Source organism: Ostrea edulis, chromosome 4 (assembly GCF_947568905.1).
Source record: "Ostrea edulis chromosome 4, xbOstEdul1.1, whole genome shotgun sequence".
Lineage (NCBI taxonomy): Eukaryota > Metazoa > Mollusca > Bivalvia > Ostreida > Ostreidae > Ostrea > Ostrea edulis.
The window spans coordinates 74,104,160-74,126,690 of record NC_079167.1 but is presented as its reverse complement, the minus strand read 5'-3'; the positions used below and the strand labels follow the sequence as shown (position 1 = coordinate 74,126,690).

The window sequence follows — 22,531 nt, the reverse complement described above, 5'->3', positions numbered from 1 at the left end:
CAATTTGCAAAAGATTAAATTTTATTCAATTTTAAATGATTTGTGAATAACTCGTAGAACTGTTTAATATGTGCTATTATAGACCAACTTTTCATGGTTGACTAAGAAACGGCACGATGCATATAGCGAAATCTATCAGAATTTAAACCTGGGTGTGTGTTAGACCAAAAAATAACATGATATAATACCATGGTCTACAATTTTGTGGTTTCTGTCATAAATATGCCTTTGTGGTTTTCAACCCTGCTATTAATGCCAGTATGTCTCATCTTTGCAGATTTAACCAAATTCTATTGTACAGATACATAATATTGTATCTTATTTGCCAAAACAGAATAATAATTCTAAATAACATTTCTTTTTCTTATTTATTTCACGCTTCTTATGAGAAGCAAGGATATCTTCTTCTTTTAAATAATCAACATAGAAATTATGAAAAATATATTTTCCATTCATTACTGTTGTGCCATGCATCACAATCACCCAGCTCCATTCCCTGTTTTTCTCTGTCGATGTGCAAAAATCCTCTCGTTCATTGTCTTCATAAACAAGGAGGTTCACTGAACACCAATTAAACTCGCAGTATTTTGATTGTCTAAACAATAATTTACACTTTAAATGCATTTGCACATCAAAAAATCTTGTACAGGAAACGAAATATTTTAGAAACAAACAATGGGAAGTAGCTAGGTCAGACATTTTTCGGATATCACAGACTTGGTCCTGCTTTCGGGAATGCGACTTTTCCTGTTTTCCTTGCGGATTTCCAGAGGTCAGAATTAGGATAGGGATTTCTTGATTTTCATTTTTAAATCTGTAGTTCACAGATTCACACAAATAAATAGTGTCAACAGCATGTACTTGCTTTTTAAGCTAAATGGATACATCCTGTCTGAAAATTGCACAAGGATCGCCTCACCAAAATATTAATCCTCTTCTACGATAAGCGCAGTATACAAACACTCCATTCTCTATCACAGTATTCCATCTAATGCTCCATCGAAAGTTTCACACAACAGAATACGACATTCTGGGAGCAAGGTTCACACAACAAAATACAACACTCTCAGAGCAGGTTTTACACAACAGAATATGACATTCTGGGAGTGTTGTCCGTGTAGTGATGGAGAGGAGTGTGCACCATAGCAGTGGTCATTGTCAATGGTCGACACTGCTGCGAAATTGAAGGAATATGGCTGAGTTTAACATCTGTCTCTATTTGCTGCAGATCTATAGCTTCTGGTGAGCTTTTTCTGTAGGTGGGTAGAGGTGGTAGGAGATCTAGGGCAGACGGAGAGGAGTTGCTAACAAATGTCATGGTAACAGGATCAAGTTTTGTACATGTTGGTGATGGGGTTTGATGAATGGCGGATGAGGACTTTTCGCAAGCTTTCCTCCTGGAGGAGGGACGACTGTTTTTATGCTTACACTGTCGACTAGAACTTCGACAAAAGTCACATTTTGAATTTGATCGATGACTTGGGCTGGGTTGTTTGGATGAACATCCCGGATGCACAGATAAACTCTCTCTGTGAGATTTTATAGGTTTAAACAGAGGCATGTCTTGAGTATTGCTATTTTGTGCACTATGTAGATATTGTCCAGATCTGGAACTACGAAATCCGGAATCCTCCGAATCGGTGGAGGATTGGGAATAAGGACGCTCTCTTTCATATCGATACTGTTGTTCACTGAGATCAGACATCCCACTATCATTACACGTTTGGTAAAGTTGATGATTGCCCGGCTGGTCAGGCGATAATTCACCTGTCTCATCATATGCTTCATTGTCTTGCTCACTTATTAACCTGTCCTTCTGTTTGAATTGCACTGACTGTCTGCTCCACATTGGTGGAAGAGGAGGAGGTGGAGGAGCATATGCCCCGTGGAGTTTCCGCAACCGCCCATGTGGATCATGCTTCTTGGTCATAATTTCTCTGCGGATCCTAAATTTTCGCATGCAATAGATGAACACAATGAAAAGAGCGATGGTGATGATGCAGGGAATGAGGATTCCGAGGAAGAACAGATAGTTCACAGTCATTGTGTCGGTCATGCTGAGTGGCTTTTGTAAGAGTTCCTCCTGTACTTTTTCGCCATACTGAGAGGTCAGGCAGTGGTAGTGGTGTCCAATTCATTCACCTGGAGAATGCAAAGAAAAACAGTATAATCCCAGATTAGACTATCACAAATATATTGTCATCGAAAAATATAACGCTGATCTGCTAACAGATTACATGTGTAAGCCAGCTTTATTTAGGGTTTCAGAGAGGACATGATAAGAGGGGAGAATCTCACCCAAGCAGACCATAATGGACCACAGTACATCCTCATTTGTAAGGGAAAAATCATACTTGACCTACTTGGGACATTTTTTAGCAAAGCAAAATATTTCCGTCGGCACTTATTGATATGGCCCATTCCCAATGCAAATTCAGATTTCAGAAGTAATATTTACTTGTAAAGATACAAGATTAAATTCGAGATAAACCAATTAGATGGATGGGTGCATTCTTCAACTCTTGATTTCTTTATTTGGTGTTTGTCACATAATGCCTCTCTTCACCCCCAAATTCTCCCTATAAGACTTTCTCCATCATGCATCTGTGAAAGGGAGTCATTTCAATTTCCAAATCAAAAGAAGGAGATTTAAGATTGTGCAGACTTATGCAGGGAAAAAGGGTATCAAAAAGCATGGAAGAGTACCCAGGCAGAAAGATTTCACCGAATATGTCTCGTGACTATAAAGTTAATAAAGCATGCCAGTATAATTACACTGTACATCTAGCGGCTGGGTGGGTTCGGCAGGTGCTCTCTGACTAATTTCACCATTGGTAGGTGTCAGACATGGGTTAGAGGGTGGGGGTCAGGGGTGGGGGGCGGGGAAGGTGAACATCATCGAGCACTGTAATTAACAAATTTGCTTTGGAAATTGCAAGTCTTTGCCTGACTGGAATGAAGTTTGATCGTATCATTTCGTGTAATGTTAGACAGGTTCTTTGTTGTCCTGAGTATTCACTAGATTGCACACAGAAATCATAGATAAACATCAGATGCATTATTTCTGAGTTTCATTTTCACCGTTTCATTGACGGGAAATACATGTCACTTAAACCATATAGCCCCACAGATGTATTAAATATGTTTCTGGTGAATAATGCATGTTGTTATATAATGATAGTGGTGTGCTGCTAAAACAAAAACACAGGGAAAAGATATCGCGATAAGTTTTACACAAAAGAAATCTGAGTGCAATTTTCAAGTAAGATTCAATTGTAGCCATTTATAGTTTGGTGTACTTTACACTGAATTTTATTTTCATTGAAAGCTGTAATTTAGTGTTGCATGTAAGGTAAGAAAAACAAACCTTTTTTCTTAATAAAAACCATGTGATTTAGCTTGATATTGTATTTCAAATGAATCTATTATATTTTTCATATTAATCAGTGAACTCTTGATAAGAATTATTTTGATTTTTAGGTGAACAACTACATGTATATCTGTTTAAAATTCAGAATCTCCTGGTAAATCTAGCCAGAGAGAAAATAGGATTTTAAAACGGAAGTCGTTTTATCATCCATACTAATGAATATATACACCAACACAATGTGACAACAGTCCATTCCCTGAAGCCATATATATACAGAGGATATGTGTTGTTCCTAGCCAGCACCAGAGAAATTTTATCCTAATCTGTTTGGTGAACAAAACAGAAAGAAAAAAAATCCCTTTTGTTGCAGTTGTTTTATTGTCCAAAGCAGTATGTCCTCACTAAGTCTTTATTGCATGTTTCTCACAAGCCCTTTTACATTCAATTTAGTATGCTTCATAAACTGACAAAATTGGTGAAATTTTGCTTGTCATATTTTATTAAAGATGATCTAAGTTTGGTTGAAAACCTTTTGTTGGTGCTTTGTTGGATGAGCTGTTGTTCAGAGGGAAGTTTTTTTATTTAGTGTGTTAATGGTCTTGCAATTATTTGTTTTTTGATTTTCATTGCGATGGCTACCACCTCACTTTGTTCTGTAGAGAATATGAAATTTCGAGGGTTTAAATGTAATTTAATCTGGGAGACATTTCCCTTGTCAGGGAGGCAATTCTTCAAAAACTGCTGTTGACTTTGCCATTACTAACTGTTTGCACAAATTTAAATCTAAAATTCTACATAATACCCAGCTTTTGTGCGAGAAAGCAATGCTTACATATTTAAAAAAAATAATTCAAGGCTTTTTTTCTCCCCTTGTTTTGTTCAGGTGGCATTGAAGAAAAACCTTTTCAATTTATTCTCAAACTCTTGCTTTACTAAAACTCTCTCCCATTATGAGATAAGATTACAATGAAAATGTTTGGATAAGATTGTTAGAACCTAAGTTTTGGTATTTTAGTAAATTCACACAGAGTTACACATGAGACATGCACATACACCAGAAAACTCGTGTTTTATTCGTAATTTTGACATCATCTTATGACAGATCAATCAAATCTATTGATGTCTGCTTTCAGAGCCATCACCTTGTAAAGCCAAGAATCACAAACTGACTACGGCAATTGATTAAATAGATTTTCATTAACCTATTTATGATTAACAACACTTTCACTTAATTAATCAATCCCTTATCTTATGAAGAAAAAGTAAGTCTTACCTGAAATCTCACATTTAGAAGAAGAAAAAAAAGAGTTGGTTTTTTTTTGAAAAAGCAATTAAAATCCGGGGAAATTCAGATCGGTTCTCACAGTCCCACGGTAGATTTCTGACATGTCTTTGCCTGAACAATCTACCAATCAATACTGTCTACCTCTACCACCGTACAGTCTCAGAGCTATGTTTTACTCCCAAAGGATGATACATAAATGAATGCCCCTCTCAACTAGAAACGATCCAAGTGCGTCTCCCGTCCATGTCCCTTTAAAACACGCTACCTTTAACACCTAGTCTGTGGGCTGTGACGTGTGGATCGGTGATGAATGGTACACAAGGTGGTGTGCTAAAAATACTCGTTAAAATCTTATCTTCAATCAGACTAATTTTTCCAAAACTTTATTCACTTGAGAATCCAGGTAAACATATTTTGTCAAGAGAGATGATATCATGGTTTTAAAAGACATTTGAACGGCTTTTGACATATCTTAATTCAATACACAATTTAGAAATCAAAAAACCAAATGGGGAGAAAGAAAATTCAGGATTTAGACAGGCACTTAGTGAAATGCTATTTCAACCAACAAGCCACCCCGATATATTTTAATTGAAATATTTGAACTGACCAGCACAAGCTAATAATAGAAGGGGAAGCTGCGATATTTCTCTCACTTGATGATGTGTATTATATAAATTATTACAAGCGGTAATTACTCATAAACTTATGGTCCATCTGGAACCCCTCAGGCCATACATGTAAAAGCCCAGATCTCGTCTACACCACTTTGAGTCTTATTACCAGTAAATTCTCAAAAGTTTGTGAAGAATCAATATTTGCAGAAGACATATATAATGGACGGGAGAGTACAGAGTCGGTGTTTGTAGTCTGCTGGAACCAAACAAAGACCGAACCCCATACCCTGAATTCTGCTTTCAAAAGAAAGAAAAACAAGTTTAAATCATTTTAACAGTTTCTGTCATATTTTGATAGTATTAGATAGCTCAATAAGAACTGGATTTCAGTTTGCCAAAATCCCTTCCATCACAGACTGTTTCTTCACACGCCTCCCTTCCATGTTTTTGTCTGGTTACGGATAATCGGTCTAAAATATAATGTCAAGATCTTTTTTCCCCAAAAGACTTTTAATGGACAGTGTGGGTAGTGTAGAAAGCAGTGTTGTATTGATTGAGAATCGGTCCCATTGATTGTAATAATGTTTGTATAAACATTTTGATAAGAAAATAGGCTTAGCCAACTGAATTTTGATAAACCTTAGAATTCCTCCTCTTATTTGGCAGCTCTTGGATTGATTTTACTTAATTGGTTGTGATTGATACGAAAACAATTTGGTCAGTCTTGACAACAAATTTATAGGGTCTATTTAGGGCCATCAGAACTTTATTTGAGAAAACTTTTACCACTTTAAACTTCAATTCAATAGATTTTATTAATTGCTTATAGGCTTTTCTTTGGTAATTGAAACCTTGTTTTATCAGGCAGATCTGTTTTGCTCCTGGTCAATCTGTCACTTTCAAACCCTTCAGACAAGGAAAACTTGGTCACTTAGTCTCAACAATAAAAGTTTGGAAGTGATTCATGAAAGTTTATTCACAAAATTAAACAACTTTCAATTCAAGATTAAAGTCATAGAAATTAAGTTGGTAAAAGATTTTTTCCCCAAGTTTTAAACAATGAGTTGTAATTTGCTTTATATTTTTAGTACAGAAAATCAAAATGTTTGATATATAATCACCACAACTCTTTAAAAAAAAAATCTAATTAGTAAAATTTTTCAGTTCTTTCTTGAAAGAAAACTCATGTGATTCAGAGCAAAACTTCTGACTAACATTTCTATATATTATTTTCACTACAAACACCTTTCTAATAATGATTATTATACTGGATAAATTAATGTACTTCCATGAACTTTTCTGTGATATTGGTGTCTTTTGAGGTCACTTGCCACATTTTGTTAACGGATAATAGATTGTAGGACTTACCATAATGAAAAATAATCCTTTATCCACCACATGATTTAAAGAAAAATATTCTCTGTGCATCAGGTTATATACTGGAGTAAGTAAACATCCAGAACTACTTTAGTACATGATGATAAAGTAATCTGACTACCTACTAGAGTACTCTCAGAGTAGGAAGTTCTGTTGGCATTGCTCTCATTATCAGGACCTGGTCAATTTTGGGAAGTACCTGTGAAAACAGGTCCACTCCATAACTTCAGGGGCTATCAACAGCTGTGCTTATGTCACAAGTCCTAATAGTACAGGGGTGTTGAGGCACTGTGTTGCAGGAGCTCCCCTCTCTTTGATCTTAGCAGTTATCTACCTTGATTATGGAGAGTGGTTAGTCTTGATAAACAGGTCAATTAAGAGGGAAGAAATGGGATTATATTTGATCTTGTTATCTGTCCAAGGCATTTTTAGTTATTTATGAGTTTCTGATCATTGTTGTTATGTAACTATTGTATCAGAGAAATTTTATTGGGCAATTTACTAGATATCAGGTTTTCTTAGATATCAAGCAGATAAATGTTTCAGCACTTTTTAAGCCTGCATAAATTTTGAATGTCTTTTTGTGAAATTGATGAATTATGTAATATAGAATGTTTGGGGAAAATTAGTCTTGGCTTTGATATTTGGTGATATGTATCTTTTAAATATGCAAATAAGAAATTCTATCTGCAATCCAGTGCTTGGGGCTATGTCATGTTTTTGTAGATGAAACTGATCAAAGGAGAAAGATAAAAAGAAACATGGATTTCTTTAAGAAAATACCCTGTCAAGGCATTTTAATTTGATATGAGACAAGTTCTGCAGTATGTTAAAATAAGAGATATATCTCGAATGAACGAGAAGGAAAGTCCACTTTATATCTTTAAATAAGCAGATTTCTTTTTCATTTTTAAAGAATTATTAAAGGAAATCTTGATTTTGTTAAAGAACAGTGAGATAAAGGTCTGCTTTTAGAATTTGACCTTATTTGACTTTAAAATGCCTTGTTGAACTTCACAGCAATTTGTTCAGGGCGTTTGACACCAGTAGATAATTGGGGGGGTTGTAACAATATTTTTTCAGTCCAAACTGTAATTATTGCTCAGAGCTTTTGGAATGAAGGGCCTGCAACAATGTCATAAATTTCTCACACAGAAAAGGGAACTACAGTGTAGGGACAGAGTCAATAAAATCTGGCTTGTTTGTAAATTCATTCAACCCTTGTTCTTACACCAACCTGACAAAAGTTTTGATTTACAGGGAAATATTTTTGATAAAAAATAGATACAGTCTTGTATTGAAGTTTTCAATAGTTAAATATCATGTATTAGAATTTTTTTATCAGAAACTTTTAAACCTTTCAGATGAGATAAATTCATTGTATATATATTTGAGTAATTTTTTTTTTTTTGGTTCATTAGCTTCTATCAATGTCAGACAGTTATTTTCGACATATTTATAAATTAAGAATGAATCTGGTCTGCCAAAAGACTGTATCCATAACGACACATTAGCCTGTATTTCTTTGATCTGGGTAACCATGTAACACCAATACACCACATTTAGACCTGTTACGTGTAAATCAGAATCGTGTTACGTGTGAATCCGAATTTTAATGTTAGTGGAAGTTTAGCAGGGTCACACCTATTAACATTAACAACTTTAATTAAAAACATTTTAAAAACCCCATTTGTCAGTGTTTTAATTATTGTAAATACCAAAAGTATTCTAAATTGGGGATTATAAACTCCCCAAATATTTGTAACAATTATTTTCAAAGTGTGTTTTCAAATTTTTTTTCAAGAATTAATGTTAAATTATTAAAAAAATTCTGGAGAATTTTTTGCATTTATTTATTACAATTTTGACATCTGCAAATCTGATTGCACAATTTTAAGTGCAGTTTCAATGTGTAGATTGCTAGTAGATCATTTTTCAGAATTACTGGTTGCTATGTCCTCAAAGAACAAAGAGATAAAGGAGAGAAATAAACTGATTTATTACCCAATGATATAAAGACTATTATGAAATTACAGGAAGAAACCTGTAATAAGTCATCTGTGTTTGTATCGCCCCACCCCCACCTCGATCACAGCAACAATCATGAGGAACAAGAATTCTGAGGACCAGGAGTTGGCGATATTCAGGACGTTCCAAGATAACCAGACATTTGCTATAGTTACTACGTAGTGGTCTGTGGATCGAGAGTCAAGTCAATAGGGTTACGGCACATTACAAAACAGTGGTGCAACAGAACCAGTCAAACCTCAGCTATTTCTTAATTAAATATATTTGGTAAATTTGGTCCTTCTGGAATGCTTGTTTTTGTCACAGGGTACAGATTGAGAAGAAAAGAGTTTAAATGTCAGCTGCGATGCAGACAGAGTTTTTTTAAGGGTCTACGTCACATGGCTGTTAATGTGTTGAAAAGTCACAAATATTTAAAACAAGAATTTATCCACGTCTATTGAATCTTGCTTTTGTCTCATCGATAAATACACTTTACACAAAAATTTTCATGTCAACTTTATCAGGGGAAGATAAATTGATATTTGTGGGAAGTGGCTTTCCTGTGTTACGTGGGTATCACCAGATTACAGCTCAGTAGGGAACCACAGCTTATCGACCACCACATAAACATCCATCCACGCAGCGGGCACCACAGCGGACTCCGCGTATACCCTGAATGCCAACCACAGTGCAGGGGCCACATTTTTATCAGTCCCAGCCAATACAGAGGAACCAGTCTAGAGTTCCCTGGGTCTGTTGTCATTGACAGTCTCATCACTGACACAGAATTCCGTCTGGACTTATCGTAAATCGGGCATCGTCAGGTAATTTGTCTGTGGGTTGCTGATAACATCCGGCTTTCCTGGACAAACATGTAGAAATCTCTGGGTCACATCAGAGACAACTGCATGCAGTAAAGGACTGCCCCTGTTATCATTGTGAACAGGGAATGAGGTCATTTAAGGTGAACTATTCAGACCTTTTCTGCAACTCCCATTTGGAAATACTTTTATAAGGAACTTCCAAAACACATTGAGTATTCATGTAGTATTATGGTGCTTTGATCAAAGAAAATAAAGTCCCTTGGCGCATTACTACTGCATATAGTCACTTTAGAACATAAATTATATGAAATATACATTATATACATGTATCATTATAAATTGAGTTATATTAATTATGTTGACATTTCACTTTTTTTTATTTAAAACGCCATCCGATTTAAAAAAGAAAGACTGCCATTGATATTATTTACAAATTGAAAATTTCATATTTTTGGCTAGTTCAAAGTTTTGTGTGTGACATAGTATGTTTTAGATCGTTTGTTGTCTATATGCAGTGTAATTAACTTAGTATTTTATGTATTATGGCTGTGATTTGTAGTTATTCTGTGCGTTAATAAAACTCGTGTCGACACCAGGCCATCGGTAGCCAGAAGACTTTATTTCTCACCTCTGCTGTTCGATTTGGAATTGATTTAATGGACTAACATATACTGCTTATTAGGTTTTTTGTGTGTGAAGTATCAAAACAATAATGAATTTAGCAAACAAGTACAGGGCATTTATTGCTGCTTATTGTTGATGTGTTGCTTTGATGTTTCCGTGGGTGTGAATTCTGTTTTCTAGTTCTCACGTGGGTAATAGTCACAATTTGCTACATATATATGATCGATTTTTGGATAAGACGAAGAATACTTCGAATTTATACATGAAAGTGTGAGTCCCGCTTGTATTTGCGGGACAATTTGCTATGTTTAAGAGACACAGTTTACTTATTTGTGCATGGGTAATGTCAATATTAAACCGGAACTAATAAAACGTAAATAAAGGTAGAATTTGTGTGAAATACCAGAATGGCTTCCGATGTGGTTACAATAGTTATTGATATGATAATCAAAGGAGAAAAAAAAGATAATTTGGAGTTTTATGGTAGTTCTTTTATGGGAATTTGCAAAATAGATCAAAAGAAAATAAATTAATAAATAAAAAGATAATAGATTAATGAGAACATAAAATATGAATTATTTGTTTGGTGTTTTGATGGGTTTTTAACAATTTTCTTTCAATTTTATTTTCAGATATTGTAAAAAAAAAAATTAAATAAATGGCTCTTCCTCATAATATTTTGAAATGACATAGCTATTGCATGCACTGGTACATTTTGACATTGCATGTTTGTTAAGCATGTGTTTAAATCCAATACATGTGTGGCAATCAACTTGCTGCAGAAACCTTTCTGTAGGCATATTTGCATGTCTATCATTGAATTTAGGAACCACAATTTGAGATCACAGTTGTCTGGAAAATTCACATTTTTTTGTGACACATTTTACAAATTATTGAGTTATGAAATGAACACTGCCTGCAGTTTAGACATTAATATCTACAGAAAAACTCATTTAAAATGTCAAATTTTAAACATTTCCTGTTCATCAATTAGCCAATTGGAAATTACAACTTTCAATGGCATTTTATTGGCAGTTGTTGGATCACTACATGGACTTCGATTCTTTATTGTAGTAAGTAAAATAAAATATGGATTTTCTTGAAATCGTACCCCCTGCAGTCTGTTACCTGATATAACTGACTACATAAGCCAGCCTTGCATCAGGAATAAAAAATGACATGCATTCCATAAGGATGTCGTCACACAGGTGAAAGATTACCTGGACTGGCAGGTGTTGGGAGTGGGGTCTGGCGGAGGACACAGAGAGGTGATCAATCTCCCAGCCCCAGACACTGGGGAAGACACCCTCATTTGTCAAAAAAAATGCAGATAAAAAGACACGAGGCTGATTTAGCATCTGAGCTTGTTGGATGCTGATGAAGTGTGCATTAGATTCACAGTTGGAGTGGGATATGATCTAGTAGATTAAGTTCCAACTTCAAGGAAGCTCTCCTTAACAACACTTACCAAGGGTGGGAAAATGATACTGCATTAAAGGCGCTAATTAACTTAAAAGTGTTACAAAAAAGACCAAAGGGAGAATTACAAAAAATAAATATACATATAGGTGGAAGGAGACTGATATCGTATATGGTTGTTAGTAGTGCTGAATATTGAAATTAAAGAAATTTTTCTCAATACTGAGCTATATGTTTCCTCACGCCCACACACTCATATTTATTTTTGTTTGTTATAACAACCAGGTGTTATTTTGATTATTATCTCTTACTTCCCCCCCCCCCCCCCCCCCATTTCACTCCAGCTCATCTGTTTGTACTGAGATGGAGCAGAGAATGAAATGCACATCAAGCTTTATCCTATTTTAATTCATGATGATGAATTTCTTTAAAAGCTTTATCCTATTTTAATTTATGATGATGGATTTCTTCAATTTTCCTTTCAAATTGTTTCTTAAATTACTGACCAATTCCTTGAAATATTTTTGAATTAAAGCTTGAAAGCTGTAGTACTAATTAGTGTAAAATTGTAGTAGAATTGTTATGGACAAGACAACAGCACCATGCAATTACTGGTATTCTCAAACTCCTGAAAGCGATTGACAAGTCTTGCATCTTTTTTTTTTACTTTTAAAGTCAATTTTGAGGAAAGGAAAGTGGGCTTTTTTTTTTAGAAGTATAATTCAGAACTTTGGAATGAAGTATAGTTTTCTTTAAAAAAAACTATGTGAATTAGGTTTTTGATTTTTTGTTTATAATTTAATACAAAAACTGTAAATAAAAAGAGAAATGTTTAAAAATGTGAAATATATGAATAATAAGATGTATTCGCTATACTGTGTCCTTAGTCCAGTGGTTTAAATGGCTGCATTTCTGGACCGTTACCAGAAGGCAGCCTGATATCATGTACCACACTCAAATTACCTCCATCAAAGCATTGCACTGAATAATATCATAGCAAGTTTTGTCAGCATTTTGGCACTTCTCATTTCTCTATTAAGAACAAAGGATCTGATAAAACAGGGACTTATTCATCAAAAATCATAATGAATGACATAATAAATGTTTATTAAGAGAAATAAGAAAAGCTAACATAAATCAAAAGAAAGATCTCAATATATCAGAAAATAAGAGCAAAAATTCTGAATTTTTTTCTTGATTTTGTTTTTGGCATTTTTGGCATCACTTAATTCTTTGATTTTATAGATATATAGTCAAAAGTCTATTTTATAAAATTTAAGCAAAATTTATATTTCTTTCATTATCTTGAACAGCAAAGATTTCTGTCTTGATAGAATGTTTCTTAGAGACGGCAGTATCTTGGGGATATTTTAATCTACATGTATTTCTTTCTGTGGATGAATTGGTTATTAAAAACCTCCCATTTTGAAAAAGAAAGGCTTTTATTAATGATTTTGTTTTCCCTGTTATCTTGTTCGTCCAAATAGCATTCATTTGCAATGTTTCTGAGTGTGTGGATATTTCTCTTGTAGTTGAATTTGCATTCACTCAGTTGTCTAGGAGACAATTTTCTTCTGTTCAAAAATTCCTGACATAGCTGAATACACATATGAAAGACGGGACATTCTTTACAATAAAAGAATAGCATTATAATGAAATCATTTTTATTTTGTCTTGAAAGAAAAATTATTTATAAAAGTAATTTTTTGGCTGAAAATTATTTTCCCCGTGAAATTAAGTTGCATAGTTTGATACTTATCACAGAAATTGTTTACAATCTGATGTAAATAGATACTATAGTCCTACAGTAATAGGTAACATATAGTCATGTTTTGCCATACCGACTTACGGATTTAATTACGCCAGAAGAAATTGCGTGAATTCTATGTCCATTTCCTGAAATCCGATCATAACTACTGCAGTAAACAGCTCATAAAGTCATTCCTAACCTCAGAGGTTGACTGTAGGCCTCATCAGAAGAAGTAAAACACAAGCTGTAATTACCTTGCATTAGAGATATGTATTTTTATAATCCTGTGACATTTTTTCCCCCTGTGAGTGGGGATACCTGATATTTACCTGGTGATTGGGGGGTCCAATCGGTACACTCCCATTATGTGTATCACTGGGTCAGGTAAAATTGTCCAGACTTAAGTGTCCATTGTCCCTGTGAAATGACTTTACATCACACTGTGTTTTGCATGGAGTAAAATGGTTGTAATCGGGAGAATTTGAGTTCGGTATAGGTGACTGCATGGTGAGATAGCTTGTCAATCACGAAGCAATAAACACACCTCTCATGCAACAGACAGCCAATCCATGCAGAATCCACATTTAAAAAATCAATTCCCTATGTAAATGCTGTCAGGTATCATGTTTTGATATGGAACTTAGAAGGGGTGGATGTGTATCGATATTCTGTTTGATTTTCAGATTAAATATGTATTACGGTTTCCGAATTTTATCTGCAGGCCGTTTGGATAGCCCAGAAAATTAGAAGACATGAAAAATAAACATTTTTTTTCTAATCAACTAAAAAGAAAGAAAACACAGAGGTACATTGGTGTGTGGTGCTTCAGGAAATAGGGTGTTATTTATTTTGAGCTGCAGTGAAACATTATGGTGCACTTAAAAACAGTTAATAAATCATTTAAGTTTCACAAGGGAGAGAGTTTTCTCAAAATGAGATGTTGACATAACGTTTGATAATCAGTTATACTGAACATTAAAAAAAGAGGAAGGAGTGGATAAAAAAAATTGAAATATTGTCCCATATGTCCTGAAAAGCTGTATGTAACATACACTACCAAAAATCCCTTATCAATATTCAGTGATCAATATTGAAAGGGGGGATACTGTTGTAAAATTAGAAGATGGGCATATATTCAAATTTTTATTAAAATGCATTATATATATATATATATATAACTCCTGAAGAATTGAAGAATTAAAGAAACTAGTCGAGTATACTCTATCAGCTTTGTGATATTTTTCATTTTTATTTTATATATATATATATGTGTGAGAGAGAGAGAGAGGAGAGAGAGAGAGATCTGATAGATATAAATTATCTATCATATGATTTTGTCTTTGAAATTCATAAGTTTCACTATGGTTGATTTTTCTAAATATTTCTCAGACAAGCCTTTGTATATGTTTAGCTGTAAAGAGAGATATATTAAAAACATGCATGTATTCAGGAGGAATGATTTCATTATATTTCAATATAAAGACACAAAGAATTGAATGAGCATGTTTGTTGGGAAAGACAAATTAAAACTCAATAGTTTCTGCCATACATGATGTTTCATACATTCAGTTAGGGATGTGTTATGAATTCTATATTGGTTTTGTGGTGGTGAAATTAAACAGAATGCTTGTCGTGAAAACTCAATGTCAATAGGTACCCCTCAATAAGGGCTGTTGCGACCCACCAAGGATTAATAACACAATGTTATAATCTCTTCACAAAACTCAGCTTACACGACTGCTGAATTTTTTTTGTTAAACTACATCTTAAATTTGAGTAAGAATTGATCATATGTGTCATTTTGAATCAATTTTAGGATTACGTTACATATCTTGGTCATGAAATTTTGCACAGGAGTACTTTCGCAAATGTGAAAGGCTAGGTCTTTGTTTGCTCAAGGGGAGATAATTTTGTAATTTGTTTGGACTGTGCATGAAGAGTGCTTTGGTTTGCAGTGAAGAAATCGGACTGAATAGTTCAATATCAACATGCTTCACTATCAACAGTGTTGACAAAGTGTCATGTGCCAAAAAATACCTCCTTGTATATGGAGAGCCGTGTTTGGTTTTTACGGATTTCTTCCGTTATCGTTGGCCAGCCTACAAGGGAGAGAGATAAATTTTACATAATGTTTGTTAGAGATTGAATTCAATACACCGAATTAATTGGTCTACAGCAGTTATTCCGCACCATGTAATGTTTATCATTTCTCTTTCGACTCAGAAAAGCAATCTTATCAGTCATCATGAATATTAAAGATTCCAAACCTGAAAAATCCGGCCAAAAAATCTTAGATACATGTAAATGCATGTTCATTTAATGACCCTATGTTGTGGGTGCACATTTTGCAACATTCCATGTATTTTGAGAACAGACACATACATAATGGGATTTTTAATGTAAGACAGTATGGGTGTATCTAATGTCCCAAAAGCAGTGGGGTAGTATGGGTGTATCTAATGACCCACCAGTTGCCACTGAGAACCTTAGCTTGAATGTTTGGCTGTCATATATCCTCAACAGCTGGGTATTAGCCTGATCCTTCACCACTAGGATAATTCACCCACTGTGAAGACAGATAGAATGATGGATTAAATGATTTCTCCATTGACAGTGTTACTGTTTTAACCAGTTAAGAAAGAAATTGGAGTTGAAGACTTCAATTTTAAAGGAAATCAATTAGATTTGACACCCAGAGGATTTTATTACCCATTTAATAAATTTTTGAGTTAAGGCCTAATATCTAGTTGTACTTCTGATACTGATGAATGCTCTGGATGGGTTTCTGATTTTACTTCAGACTTACATACATGTCCTACATTTTGAGAGAATTTGGATGGAATATATAGTATGTTAATGTTATTCGCTCCATCAGTATAGTCTTGTCTCCCTTTGATAATGCCCCTAATGTTCCTGAGAGGCAGAATTCAGGGGGACAAACAATGGACTCAGCTCTGGAAATTATTAGACTGCACTTGGACAGCATGCAGCACTAGCTTCATTCATGTTTTGGCGAACACACAAGGACAATTTTATGGAGGGAAAGCAGAATAAGGTTAATGAATTCATTGAAGAAAGTGCCTTTGGAGACTGCTGGAAGCCATATTGTACTACACACACCACTATCTGTACAGAAGATTGTGTATAGCCTGTCACGTAACAATTAAGTCGTTCTGTCTGTAATTGAATTTAGCAATTAAGAGAAAATGAAGATGAAGTTGGTGTATAAATAATTGACAGGTGATTAATATATTTCATTGTCCTGTAGTGTAAGAAACCAAAGTAATCCAAGATTAGTGAAATCTCTGGTGCCACGTGGTGCCTGGTAGGTTATCACCCTACAGGGAAAAAACTTCTCTTCCAAATTTATTCCTAAGAAAGTGGAAGAGTGCAATTACTTCAGGAACAAGTATTGCCTCTTTTATCTTCATCAATGCCATTGAAAGGCTGTTTTTTAAAATTAAATTGGATTATTTTTCAGTTGTTGATCAACTCCTTAAATTAGCTTATGCAACCTCATTCCAAGTTTTCTTAGGTTTTGTGTGAGGGGTATTGATTGGACTTTACAGCAAACAAATTGCCTACAAAAACTTTAAGGTAATACATCATTTGACCAGCTTTAGATAAATTTCAATCTGATAAAGGAGGAGTGTGTTAGAATATTGGCTACCAGTTTGCCAAAATCTGAGATATGGAAGCATATCACTATTAAATATATATGATACAAAATTGTCTGTTTCAACATGAAAGTAACAGGCCTCTTTCTGATTGGTAAGGAAAGGTATTACTAGATCAAATTACTAATTGGAAGAAAATTTTAATTTTGAGTTTCAAAAACTGGAAAGGTATGTTCTGTGTGGTATGCTGTCGAGGTCACAGACCTGAATTTTTATCGGGTCAAGAGATGATTTAGGACTTCTTGCTCAATTAACAGCCAGATATTTTGGATATTGTTGGGATTGGAAGTGAGGCTAGTTAATCCGCCTAATGTCAGCAGTACACCAGAATTCACACCACTAGACAGCCGAACCACCTTAATGCTGGATTAGGCACCGAAAATTTAGGGGTATAAATTTCAATGGTGATAATTGTAACATTGAATAAAAGTGACGATTTTCTATAAGAAATTCCCTTGCTCCATTTCTAGAAATTTGCTCTATACAGTCGGGTGGGTCAGATAATTATTTTTGATTGAATTAGAAGAAAAGAAACAAGATGGGGTTCTTTTGTAGTATTTAATGGGGGTAGGTGTTTATGGCTATTCTGCAGAGGCAAAACACACGGAGATGACATGTTAATTATTTTATCAGGGGGGAAAATCGAAAGACCACAACTAGTTTTTCCTTTGTTTAAAATATGTCCCTGGGGATTTTTCTTGCTTGGAGAATCAAGATAAATGTCATGCCCCCATTAAAAGCTAATTCAATAACATCCATATGAGGAATAAAGGCTTTTTTGTTTTGTATCCGGATTAAAGGGTTTAGGCTGATATTTGGATGGTGCACAATGACAGAAAATTGATTTCATGTCAGTAATTCAAAATTTAAGCAATATTGATAGTTTGGAAAGTATGATCTGAAGAAATGCAAAAGAAGATTATTTGGAAAGAAACAATTGGTTCCAGTGAAACTGTGAATGCTTCACTTAAGAATCGCAGACTTGATTTGAAGGTGACTTCCTGGGGGTGATGAAAAACAGTAGCAAAATCATTCATCTTGCCAGATTTCTTGGATTGCAGTGCAATTTATGTTGTTATGAAGATAAATCTGATGTATTTTTCACTCTTCATTTCATTAAGAAATCAGTTTTCAAGAAGCTGACAAATTGATGAATACAAGTAACTTCAGATTAAACAAGAATATTGTTTTTATTGATTATTTCAAGGAGACAGAAAGGTGGTTAGTTAAGAATTAGATGTCAACAGAGCTATTGAGTATTAGATGTTAGTCTTGAAAAATCAGATAGAGATGCAATTTTCTTTAATTCAGATGTTACTATATTTAAAGTCCTGCTCTGAAAGTCTAAAACTCGTTCATTATTTTTCCCCCCAGTCATTTATATCAAACTGCAGCTGCCTGTATTCTCAAAGGGACAAAAGCCATTTTCAGTTCTTGTTAAAAATCTTATGATAGAATTCTGCAGAAAATAGCATTACATGAAGGAATTAGAATGCTTCTGTCAGCAAAAGCCTTAAAGATTTCTCTCAAGGCGTCTATCGGAGGATTGGAGTGTTTGAGGAGGATGTTGCACAGCACTTCCTGAAGCCCTTGGGGTGAGAGTCTTGACTCCACAGACTTCACATTTCAGTGTTTTATTGGTCATCTGAGATGCTTACATTTCTTTTGGCATCAGTTCCCATCAATAGGATGGGTGGAATAAAAAAAACTCCATTTATGGTGTAGATTTATTGGTCACTAGTGCTTCAACATGTCTTTTTTCTTCAGCGTGTTTATAATGAGACTTCGTGCTCTCCGCTTTGTAATGTTGCTTTTGAGAATTTTAGAGCTGCTGTCTCTTAACTTCATTATTACTATTCCTTCTGGAAAAGATTTCTTAATTTGTGAAACACTGACACTTAGTGTAAGGAATGTGTGTAATGAGAGGGAGGATGATGCCTTTCTCACCAAACGCTCTGTTTTTAGGGTGAAGGTCGTGGGTCATCCTTTGAATCTGTCGTCCTTTGTCGTAGTAGATACTGGCTCAAGAAAGGACCTCACACAGCATTGGGGGCCAGAGCACTGGGCAGATATAGCTAAGGTGATATTACACATAGCTGCAGGTGTCATCTTAATTTGAGTGAAATATTCTTGATGAGATTTTAAGCTGAAGATGTGATCGATCAGTATTATAGATATATATAGTACATAAACTCAAGTTCATAAAAGTTCGTCTGTGTCGTTTATGATACCTTGTAACAACCTTAATTAGTTACTGAGGAAAGATGATTCAATCAGGGATTCGTTGATAATTTATAAGGTACAGTGAAGCCTCATTGATCCGGATGCTTTTGTTTCCAGCCAAATTGTCCGAAAAAATGAAGCGTCCGGATACCTGAAATGCCTTGATTTCTGCTATAACATTTTTATGGCACTATTACACAACATTCATTCAAATAAAATAAACATTACACATGTATTAATTTTATGCAATACATGTAATAAGATAAACTTTATTAACAATAGCACCATTACATAACACAATTAGAGACTACAACTGACATTTCTACAATTAAATGACATGTACTCAGTATGTATGTACTATAAATATCTAAAAAATAATAAATCCCAACTCGCACTCTCTTGTTCAGTGGTTGTAGTCATGGTAGCTATAGTGAAAGGGATGTGATGGCCGACATTGAATGCAACACTCCGTTTGTGTGGCATGGCCATGATAATGATTGCCTAAGATAATTAATGATTAAACTCTCCCAAGTCAGGTGATAAATTTACCAAAGCATGCTATACTTATTAAGTCTAAATGCTCATCCATGCTAAAACGAACTGCACTTATATGTTAATGATCCCAAGCGAGTTCACATATTAGTGCTCGTATGTATTCAATTAAGTTTTGATTGAATGTAATATTATAATGTCATCAAATTACAAATTCAAGGTACATGTAATAAAATTTTGATTTAGGTGTAAAATACTGGGCATAGAGAACAATGAAAATCATCAGAATCAGGTCTATAAATAGCAGTATGTAAACCAATATTATCCATGTTGCTACTCTAATTAAACAAATATTTTATGGATATTTAATCTACGGTACTATATGGAAAAAGAATTTCTCATAGCAAAACTGGACATACAGTTGAACACACATCAAGACAAGCGAGAGTCTCATGCCATGGATAATTCCCTATAATTAACTTCACAGCGAGGCAGTGATAACAGCTAGGCGATCATTTTTTAAAGACAGAAACTGGCAGCCAGGTCAGTGTTTTTACAACAAATAACACCAGGTCAGAAAAGCTGACTAGAGTTGAAAAACCAATTTAATGTTACCGCCGCATAAATGAAACAAAATATAGTGGAAAAATGGATTTTGTGGTAAAAAGAGAGACCCTCTGGATCAGAGCATAGAATTCAGAACAAACAACACAAAATAATGTTAAGAAAGTCTGTTCCCAAGAAGAGTCATCCAGGAGGTGATGCATTCGGATATGTGCTGTCCAGATGTCTGAGAGTCCACTATAGTAGAAACTTTACATTCGGATATGTGTTGTCCAGATGTCTGAGAGTCCACTATAGTAGAAACTTTACATTCGGATATGTGCTGTCCAGATGTCTGAGAGTCCACTATAGTAGAAACTTTACATTCGGATATGTGCTGTCCAGATGTCTGAGAGTCCACTATAGTAGAAACTTTACATTCGGATATGTGCTGTCCAGATGTCTGAGAGTCCACTATAGTAGAAACTTTACATTCAGATATGTGCTGTCCAGATGTCTGAGAGTCCACTATAGTAGAAACTTTACATTCGGATATGTGCTGTCCAGATGTCTGAGAGTCCACTATAGTAGAAACTTTACATTCGGATATGTGCTGTCCAGATGTCTGAGAGTCCACTATAGTAGAAACTTTACATTCGGATATGTGCTGTCCAGATGTCTGAGAGTCCACTATAGTAGAAACTTTACATTCGGATATGTGCTGTCCAGATGTCTGAGAGTCCACTATAGTAGAAACTTTACATTCAGATATGTGCTGTCCAGATGTCTGAGAGTCCACTATAGTAGAAACTTTACATTCGGATATGTGCTGTCCAGATGTCTGAGAGTCCACTGTAGTAGAAACTTTACATTCGGATATGTGCTGTCCAGATGTCTGAGAGTCCACTATAGTAGAAACTTTACATTCGGATATGTGCTGTCCAGATGTCTGAGAGTCCACTATAGTAGAAACTTTGCTATACTCCATGTTAGAGATTTTGTTTCATAGAGAGTAAAAAATAAAAGAATGAACTCTGGTAATGTACTCAGTGTATTTATTTTTAGTGGGATTTCTGGTAATGTACTGTGTGCATTTATTTTTTGGTGGGATTTCTGTTATAGTTCCTTTGATGCTGAACAAGAAAACACTAATTTATGATTGTGCAACGATGTAATAAATTATCCATTATCGAGTATGATTATGTCAGACAGTACAATAACTTTATAAATAGGATAATACACGTACAATATGTGCCAGTCATGTGATCGGCTGTGGTTAATTTGCTATGACTTTTTTTTTGTATGGATGTTGGAGGGCCTGGAAATGATGGTTTGAATGCAGTGTTTGTTTTTACGCCATAATTCTGAACATCAAAGTTACTGTCTGTACCATTCCTGGGCATTGGGACTCTATTGGTTGATGCGATGTGTACTAACACTTGACAGGCAGTACTTCAAAGATTCCGACATTCTATCCATTTTATCTTGTTCAGTCTCTGCAAGGTTCATTGATCAAACATCATAATTGTCACATCAGGTATTATTTAAGTGATATTGTGGGTGCAGCACTTTCATATTGAACACAGAGGGGACTATTTACAGGATATTCACTGGCACCAATATGCACCTATCCGGCAATTAGTAGTAGCATTGACATAGATAAAAATAATTACTCTGTGTTGTCTACATCTTTAATCCATTGATCCTTGTCGGAGATCGTCTCTGAATAATGCAATGCCATGATAAAAAACAGATCAATTATATCAAAATAAGGGTTTTAAGTTACTGACAAGTCAGATTGATGTATCAGAATATGTTGTTTAGAAATTGCTTTATTAAAGACTTTTTATGTAGGTTGCATTACATGTATCTGACAGATACAGCTAAAAATTGCACCAGATCTAACAAATAAAGGAAGTAAAAATACCCCCTCCTCTGCCTCACCCCTTACCCCCCTGAGTGGCTCCTCCACCCCTTCCCACCCCACCCCCCACTCCTACCCCAAGTGGGAATGGAGGCATTATTTTCATTATTGTTTTGTGTCTTCCTGTCACAAAATTAGATCTACGCTATTAACTTTGCTCCCCTCTGAAGGATTGAATTTTAACTCTGTTGTTGCTGTGGCATGATTTTGAATCAAGGTCATGTCACCAAGTTTAAGGTCACAGGGCAATGAAATATCATATTCTGAGAATGCCCGGGTGACTTATTGAATACTGTAAACCAACTTTTACTCGCATGTGAGAAACTTTTATGAGGTTCACAAGAACCTCAATCTCACAAATATTTCTCACTGTGAACCATGCAGTCCTGTCATTGC

The 22,531-nt window shown here is 34.9% G+C and overlaps 2 protein-coding genes across 5 annotated transcripts in view; one reads left to right on the top strand and one right to left on the bottom strand.

Moving 5' to 3' along the window:
* The window catches only part of LOC125667929 (U3 small nucleolar RNA-associated protein 6 homolog), an 82,474-nt gene that overhangs the window by 38,160 nt on the left and 21,783 nt on the right, over positions 1-22,531 (top strand). The gene's annotated exons all lie outside the window — the stretch shown is intronic.
* On the bottom strand, positions 350-13,790 carry LOC125667931 (uncharacterized). Of its 4 annotated transcripts, none has more exons than XM_048901620.2 (2): positions 13,606-13,790; positions 350-2,142 (listed from the first exon to the last, which is right to left on the bottom strand). In XM_048901620.2, exon 2 carries the CDS (start codon positions 2,054-2,056, stop codon positions 1,079-1,081), a length of 978 nt encoding a protein of 325 aa, XP_048757577.1. In that variant the 5' UTR covers positions 2,057-2,142; positions 13,606-13,790; the 3' UTR covers positions 350-1,078. The 4 variants fall into 4 exon arrangements, with proteins under 4 accessions (XP_048757577.1, XP_048757578.1, XP_048757579.1 ...); XM_048901621.2 differs by having other exon boundaries at positions 6,775-13,776; XM_048901622.2 differs by lacking the exon at positions 13,606-13,790 and adding an exon at positions 6,641-6,965.